Source organism: Mus pahari, chromosome 17 (genome assembly GCF_900095145.1).
Source record: "Mus pahari chromosome 17, PAHARI_EIJ_v1.1, whole genome shotgun sequence".
NCBI lineage: Eukaryota > Metazoa > Chordata > Mammalia > Rodentia > Muridae > Mus > Mus pahari.
In genome coordinates, this window is record NC_034606.1 from 57,015,117 (window position 1) to 57,023,875 (window position 8,759).

Consider the following 8,759-nt stretch of genomic DNA (forward strand, 5'->3'; position numbering starts at 1 on the left):
GGGGCGGGGGGGGGATAGGGAACTTTCAGGATAGCATTTGAAATGTAAATAAATAAAAAATAATAAATAAATAAATAAATAAATAATGTAGAAATGTGGTTAGAATCATGACAACTTAGATAAACAAAAACACCAAGTTCTCTGCTAAGGTCTAAGACCTCGTAAGCCATGGGTTTTAGAATGGGTTTATAGTGGTAGGTTTGAAGTGCTTCATGAGGGACCAGCCCCAAATCCAATCAGAGCGGGTGGTTACTTCCATAACAATCATACCGCAGTTGCACAAGTGGGCACGTCTTAGTTGACATATTGGTATTACAGGCCATAGGGTTTATAACTGGTAAGATTGGTGATGCCTCCACAGCAACCTGAAAGATAGGCATCAGCGAGAACGTTTTCAGGCCCAGTTCCAACTTCATTTCTCTACCCCTTACAACAAAGATACATGTTGTTTTTCAGCCATAGGTTTTGCAAACTAGTTATAGTGAGAAGGGGCCTGCATTATTTAAGAGTCTTTAGCCCCTCTGACCAACAACTGATCAAGAGATATCACATACCTGCCACTGTTGTTTGTTTAGAAACCCTTGGTTTGGGGAAGAGCATTATCCAGTCAGGAGGCGTAGCTACCTTCTTCTTGTGCGTGCTTTTTCTTAACTCAACGTGATTTGTTTGTTTGTTTTGTTTTTCGAGACAGGGTTTCTCTGTGTAGCCCTGGCTGTTCTGGAACTCACTCTGTAAACCAGGCAGGTTCTTGAACTCAGAAATCCGCCTGCCTCTGCCTCCCAACTGCTGGGATTAAAGGCGTGCGCCACCACTGCCCGGCAACATTTTAATTTTTGTAAGTAGTAAGTTTTGTTAAGCGTTTTTTCCACAGGTCCTTAGTTTTGATGAATATACCTTGTGTCCTCATCTCTGCCATCTTCCAACACACACCCCGATTAGACTTTCCATTCCCTAGATTTCATCGTTTGTTTGTATACCACCTGTGGAATTCTATCCCCTCCGCCATACTTCAGTGGGATGGTCCCCCACCTCAATGGCCCTTTTCTAGTTTACTTACTTCCACAGATATTACAGTTTAAACATGAAAATCTGAAGATTTGAAGCTAGGAACCACATATAAGAGAAAACATACACTTCTGTTTTTCTGTCCTTAGGTTACGAGTAAAGCATCTTTTATTTACCTGATGTAACTGTCATCTTAGAGGCTTAGTGCCCCCATTTGCTAACCTAGGCCTAGTCCTGGAAGCTCCTAACCTCTGTATAATCTTATCTAGACTTGGAATGTTTTTGACCTCTGAGCCTTACTCCTGAATGAACTTACTTTCTAGTTCTTTCTGAACTCTGGTTGGCTGGTTCAACTCAAATTCCTCTTCAAACTGACTGATTCAAACTGACTGATTCAATCTGTCTTCACTCTGGCCTCTGACTGAATTGCTCTGCTTGGCCTCAAACTAACTCTTGACACTCTGTTTTGATCATCTCCCTCCTTCTCATTCTTGGACTCATCTGTCTTCACCTGTTTCTAACTTGTTCTCTCTCTGCAACCTGCCTCAGTAAAACTGCACCCCACTCTCTTCATTGCCCATTAAATAGCTTCCCTTTCCTCTCTCTTCTCCTGAGAGTTGTGTATACCATGTTGTGTCAAGTCATTCTCTCATTCATCACTTTGTCTGCCACTCAATTAGACAACAGTTTCAAACATGGGTGCTTCCTTCTACAAAGTAACTTAACCTTAATTGTTTGGGATTAAAAGTGTTTACTAAGGGTGTGTCTATATTCTAGCCAGAGAAATTAAAGCTACATGGTAAGGGCTGGGCCTCACCACAACTAGAAGCAGGTTTTTTAGTAAATAACACAATCCTGCCTTTCACAGTATGATATCCTGCAACAGGCAACCTTGCTCATTATACTTTTGTGTAGTCTCACCAATTCATCTGCAAATTTTTTCATTTTGCTTTGTAACTGAATAAAATTCTATTTTGTGTGTGTACTTCACATTCATTGTTCATTCACCAACTAGGCTGAATCTGTTTCCTAGCTGGAGAAGCAGTAAACATAGATGTGCAAGCATCTCAGAAGGAGAAAGTAAAATTCTTTTTAGGAGTATGTGCAGGATGGGGTAAGGGAGTTCTAGTCCTAGCTGTTTTAGGAAACTACTGCACTTATTTTCATAGTGGCTACCATGCGGTAAGGGTTGATTATTACCTGTATCCTTGTTAACATTTGTTTTCATTTAATTTCTTGATATAGACAACCTGACTAGGTTGAGAAGGAATAGTAAAGTAGTTTTAACTCTCAAATTCCTGATGACTAAAGTTATTGAACATTTCTTTAAATGTTTATCAGCCATATTTATTCTTTCTTTTGAGAAGTCTCTTCAAATTGATGACCCCTTTTTGTATTGGGTTGTTTATTTTGTTGATGTACAGTTTTTCTGAGTTATTTATGTATGTTAAATAGTAACCATCTGTCAGAGATTTAGCTGTGGTTTCCTCTTCATTGAATTAATGACTTTATTTGCAGTATAAAAACTTATTAGTTTTGTGAGATATCATTTGTCAATTGTTGATCTTATTTCCTGTGCTACCAAAATCCTATTAGAAACTTGTATTGGTCAGGGTTCTCTAGAGTCACAGAACTTACAGATAGTCTCTATATAGTAAAGGAATTTATTGATGACTTACAGTCTGCAGTCCAAATCCCAACAATGGTTCAGTAGTAGCTGTGAATGGAAGTCCAAGGATCTAGCAGTTGCTGAGTCCCACACAGCAAGAAGGCGAAAGAGCGAGAGCCAGACTTCCTTCTTCCAATGTCCTTATATGGTCCCCAGCAGAAGGTGTAGCCCAGATTAAAGGTGTGTGCCACCACACCTTTAATCCCAGATGATCTTGGACTCGGAGATCTCCCTGTTGTCTCAAGATCTCCATACCAAGATCCAGATCAGAAACTTCTATCTCCCAGTCCCCAGATTAGGTTCACTGGTGAGCCTTCCAATTCTGGATTGTAGTTCATTTCAAATATAGTCAAGTTGACAACCAGGAATAGCCACTACAAAACTATTTTCTGTTTATATTTGTTTAGGAGTCCTTTGCTTATCCTTTTACCATTAGGCAGTGTCTATCTTTGGTGGGGAGTTGTGTTTCTTGGAGGTAGAAAAATGATGAATACTGTTTTCTAATCCAGTGTGCAAGCTTGTGCTGTTTGACTAGGGAGTTGATATTCAAATGTACTAGTGAAAAAAAAGTGTGTTGTCTGTTGTCATTTTGTTAACCTTGTGATGTTTCTCTTCTTAGTCTTCCTCTGTGTAACCTACCATTGTTTCTATTTCCTTGTAGCTTCTAAGACATGCTTATTTTTCTCTTCAATCTGAGTTATTCCTCACTTTTCTCCAAAGGGGCAGCTTGGTGATAACAGATTCTTTTAGTCTGCTTTTATTATGGAAAGATTTTTCTCTTTTCTTCAATAATGATCAAAACCTTAGTGGGTATAGTTGTCTGTGTTGATATCTCTGGTTTTCTGGAACTTGTAGGACATCAGTCTACATTTAAAATCTTTAGGCAATTAAAAATCGTCATTGAAAGATTGCCATAATCAGAATTGATGGACATTCCTGTATATGTAATTTTGCATTTCTCTCTTGCAGCTTTCAATATTCTTTCTTCTGTACATTTAAAGTTTTGGATATGACATGGGTGATTTCTTTTGATAATATTGGGATGTTTATTTGTTTAATTGATTGATTGACTTGTATGCATTTTTTTACTAGTCATCTCTATCCTGGGATTTGAAAAATGTTCTTCTATGAACCTTTTAAAAATATAATCTGTTCCTTTAATCTCGATTTCTTCTCTTTCATTTAAACCTATGATTCATAGATTTGTGGGTTTTTGGCTAAAAATCTTTTCCAGATGAAATATAAATAATTTCTACCATTTCTAAGGTCCTAATAACAAATTGAGACATGGTTCTGCCAAAGGTCTCTCTTGGAAACTGTCTTAGGGTTTTACTTCCATAAACAGACACTATGACCAAGGCAAGTCTTATAAGGAACATTTAATTGAAGTTGGCTTACAGGTTCAGAGGTTCAGTCCATTATCATCAAGGCAGGAACATGACAGCATCTAGGCAGGAACATGACAGCATAATGCAGGAGGAGCTAAGAGTTCTACATCTTCATCTGAAGGCTGTTAGCAGAATACTGACTTCCAGGCAGCTAGGGTGAGGATATATATATATATATTTTTTTCTTTACATGGGTACACTGTAGCTATCTTCAGACACACCAGAAGAGGGCATCAGATCCTAGTATAGATGGTTGTGAGCCACCATGTGGTTGCTGGGAATTGAACTCAGGATCTCTGGAAGAGCAGTCAGTGCTCTTAACCGCTGAGCCATCTCTCCAGCCCAAGGTCTTAAAGCCCACAAACACAGTGACATACCTACTCCAACAGGACCACATTTCTAATAGCACTACTCCCTGGGCTGAGCATAGACAAACCATTATATTCTACCCCCTGGCCCCATATGCTTGTTTAAAAGTACAAGTAACATAGCTTAATGCAAAGTACACTTAGTCCATCTTCAAAAGTCCCCATAGTCTATAGCAGTCTCAACAATGTTAAAAGTCTAAAGTTCAAAGTTTCTTCTAAGATTCATCCAGTCACTTAACTGTAATCCCCAAAGCAAGACAGGAAACCAGCTGGGCAAACTCCAAACTCGGCAAGTCCATGTCTGATATCAAAGCTGTCTTCAGATCTCCAACTCCTTTTTCATCTTTGTTGACTGCAACAAACTTGTTTCTCCTGGGCTGGTTGGCAGATTTCCTCAGCAGATAGCCCATGACTCTGGCATCTTGAACACCTTGGGGTCTCGAAGGCAACTTCAATGTTACAGCTTCTTGTTTCAATGGCTGGGGCCCACACATGATTTCTGGACTCTTCCAAAAAGGCTAGCGCCATTTCTCCAGCTCTTCCCTCTGTAGCATTCTAAGCTCAGATTGATCCACTCCACTGCTGCTGCTGTTCTTGGTGATCATCCCATGGTACTGGAATCTCCAGTACACTGGGTTCTTCTGCTGCAACTTAACTTCACCAAGAGCCTCTCATAGGTTCTCTTCATGGTGGCAAGCCCCAAATCCTTCACATGACTCCTTCAGTCTTGGGCCATCAACTATAACTGAGGCTGCACCCTTACCAATGGCCTTCCATGGCCTCTCACAGTGCCAAGTCTCAGCTGCTCTTCATGACCCCTTCATGACTTCAAAAGCAGTACCACCTGGGTGACTCTTACACATTACCAAGTCCAGCCACAGCACAAGGTACAACCTTGGCTATCTCTGGAACACAGCCTCTGTGCTCTCAGAAAACACTTCCAAGAAGATGTCACCTCAGTGATGCCGGTCTCTTCTTAATCACTGCTAATTTCTTAGCTCCAGCTAACCAGCATCCACTGTCCCAGTAGTCCCTTCTATCCTGGACTCTAAAGCCCAAACCACCAAAGCTGCCAAGTTCTGCTGCTTGCTAAGGCTAGAACATGGACCACTGATTCTATTACATTATCACTAGCTTTCTGTTTCTCAACTCCTTCACTGCCTAAGCTTGAATGTCCTGTAACTTGCTCTTCAGACTGACTTTGAACTCAGAGATCTGCTAACCTGTCTCCTAAGCACTGGGATTAAAGGTGTGGTAGACCAAGCTTTTCTTCACATAGAACTTGCTGTGTTCTAGGCTGCCCTTGAACTCAGAGAACTGCATGTGTTTGCCTCTTGGGATTATAGGCTTGTTCTACCATACTTGGATCTAAAACTTAGATGGGTGAGATCTTGCCCCAAAGTCACTAATCCTTTAATTAAATATAATATTCCTGAACATAGGATTCAGCTCTATTTCACTTCCTGGTGCCCCATTAATACCATATATTTTTATATTTTTCCTTTCTAAGCTTGCTATGCTTGTTCAAAACGTTCTTCATGAGATTTAACCAGAGAACAAAGTCTCTGCTAGGCTTTTTTGAGATTTCCTTTGTCAGTGTAATAAATACAAATCTCTTGGACTTAGCCTCAGCTAGACTCTTCAGACAAGGACAAAAAGGAGCCACATTCATCACCAAACACATCACAAAACAGTCTCTAGGCCACATATTGAAATTCTCCACTAAAACCTCTTATGCCAGGTTTGTACAGTTCAAATCACCCTCAGCAACAATTCCTTCTATATTCCTACTAGGATAGCCCATTAAGCCCCTCTTAAAGCATTCCACTGCTTTCCAAATCCAAAGTCCCCAAATCCACATTCTTCCAAACAAAAAAGCATGGCCAGGCCTATCACAGCAATGCCCCTCTCCCGGTACCAACTTCTGTCTTAGTTAGGGTTTTACTGCTGTGAGCAGACACCATGACCAAGGCAAGTCTTGTAAGGACAACATTTAATTAGGGCTGGCTTACAGTTTCAGAGGTTCAGTCCATTATCATCAAGGTTTGAATATGGCACCGTTCACACAGTCATAATGCAGGAGGAGTTGAGAGTTCTATATCTTCATCTGAAGGCTGCTAGCAGAATACTGGCTCCCAGGCAGCTAAGATGAGGGTCTTAAAGCCCACACCCACAGTGACACACCTACTCCAACAAGGCCATACGTTCTAATAGTGTCACTCCCTGGGCTGAACATAGGCAAACCATCACAGATACCAAAGAGTCTGTTGGTCTTCCTTGGAGAACATATGTGAGGGTTTGCTTTCAGGAATGTGGGTGATCCTTTCCTGACAGAACACACCTGAAAACCTTTATCTAGTAGGGGTTAGGGGTTCCCATAGATGCATAGATGAAACCCGTCTCTGTAGTCTCTCTGGTAGTCCCTATCTGAGCCACATGCAATTGAGGCAGGTGCTTATACAACAGGTGGTAGAGAGCTGATAGATACTCAAGTAGTCTCATGACTCTCCTCCACTGTCTACGACAGGGGTAAACAGTTAAGCCCAGGACAGATACTCAGTTTTGCAAGAGGCCTAGCTGAATTCCTCAAAGATGAGGACCACTTATCCCAGAGGACAGTCACTCACAATAGGTCTTTTTATACTGTCCCAAAGACTTTGTTTTTTGTTTGTTTGTTTGTTTGTTTGTTTATGGGTCTTTTAAAACTTATTTTATTTGACTGTGTAATCCAATTTATCTTCTTTGCCTTCAAGCCCTGATATTCAATCTTCTACTAGATATATTTTATTAGTGAGGCTTTCCATTGGGCTTTTTATTAAACATCCTGGAGTTTTCATTTCAAATTATTTAAGTATATATATTCTTCGGTATTCATATATCTATATTGAATTATGTTTTCATAAGTCCTGAGTTGTTCTCATTTTATTGAACTGTTTGTGGCTTATTGACTTTCACTTTCATTTTAACATTTATTTACATCCCTTTTGAGCTTCATAAACATATCGATAATTGTTCTTTTTAATTAATTGTCCTGTCATCTAAGTTGCTTTCTTTGGGGATCACTAACACAGGCTTAATAATTTTTGGAAGAGGCATGCTGTCTTGGATTTTGTGTTACTTGTGTGTGTGTGTGTGTGTGTGTGTGTGAGAGAGAGAGAGAGAGAGAGAGAGAGAGAGAGACAGAGACAGAGACAGAGACAGAGACAGAGACAGAGACAGAGAGACCTTAGGGATCTGTAGTTAGATTGTTCATTGTACCTTTTGGTATAAGTGTCTGGCCCATATTTTTGAGGTGGAGTGGGCTTTGAGATCTGAATTTGACAGGTTTGGGGAGCACTGAATGGTACTCAAAGTTCAGTCCTAGTCCCACCTAAAGCTTTTGCATGATTGGGATAGGAGAGGCGATCCTAGCTCAGTTTCTGACTCCACCAGTGGGCAGCCTATAGAAAGCCCATGCTCCTTAAAAGCCAAGGTTAGCTTACCAGAGGAAAGAGGGTGATAGCTAAAGATGGGACACACAATTGTTCAGTTTAAGTACCCAGTTTGCAACATTGAGGTCCCCAAGGGAGGGAGGTAAGAGCTACCTTTGAGGTGAGCAGGCAGTCTGTATGTATCACATCCTCAGAATGTCCACCCACATAGAAAGATGCAGGCAGTACTAACTGTGAGATGAGCCTGCATTTGAGGCAAGTCCTCACTTGGTGGCATTAGCATCCCGGAGGAAGGGAGAAAGTAGGGTTACCTGTGAATCAAGCAGACACTTGGTCACAGTCCTCAGATGGCGGGGTTAGAGCTCCAAAGTCGACTTTAATTCTTGCACAGTACCAGATCATCCAATGTCTCGAGTTTTGCTTCGTCTCGTATGTTCCTTTAACTGCGATTTACTTTTCTTTTGAAACCCTACAGATCCCACACGAATCATTTTGGCCCCAATCAATGCTGACATCACTGTTGGGGAAAATGCCACCATGCAGTGTGCTGCATCTTTCGATCCTGCCTTGGACCTCACGTTTGTGTGGTCCTTCAATGGCTACGTGATTGACTTTAACAAAGAAATTACTCATATTCATTACCAGAGGAATTTTATGGTATGTGTCTTATACTTCATCTTACTAACATTCTAATAGTCCTTATGTGTCTGTGCTAAAACTTCAGTTAAGGATCAGAGAAATAGCTTAGTAGGTAAGTAAGCCACCAAGCCTGTGAACCCGAGTTCAATCTTAGGAACCCATGTAACAGAAAGAAGGGACCAAATCTAAAAGGTTGTTCTCTGGTGAAACATGTACCATAGCTTACACAGACACACACAGACACACACACACACACACA

At 40.8% G+C, this 8,759-nt stretch overlaps 1 protein-coding gene across 3 annotated transcripts in view; it reads left to right on the forward strand.

Annotated features, from left to right (window-relative positions):
- Positions 1-8,759, forward strand: part of Cntn1 (contactin 1) — a 288,900-nt gene that overhangs the window by 202,698 nt on the left and 77,443 nt on the right. For all 3 annotated transcript variants that reach the window (XM_021216386.1, XM_029548012.1, XM_021216385.2), the window contains exon 14: positions 8,337-8,518. In XM_021216386.1, the coding sequence (XP_021072045.1) occupies positions 8,337-8,518 (182 nt within the window). The remainder of the gene's footprint in view (positions 1-8,336; positions 8,519-8,759) is intronic.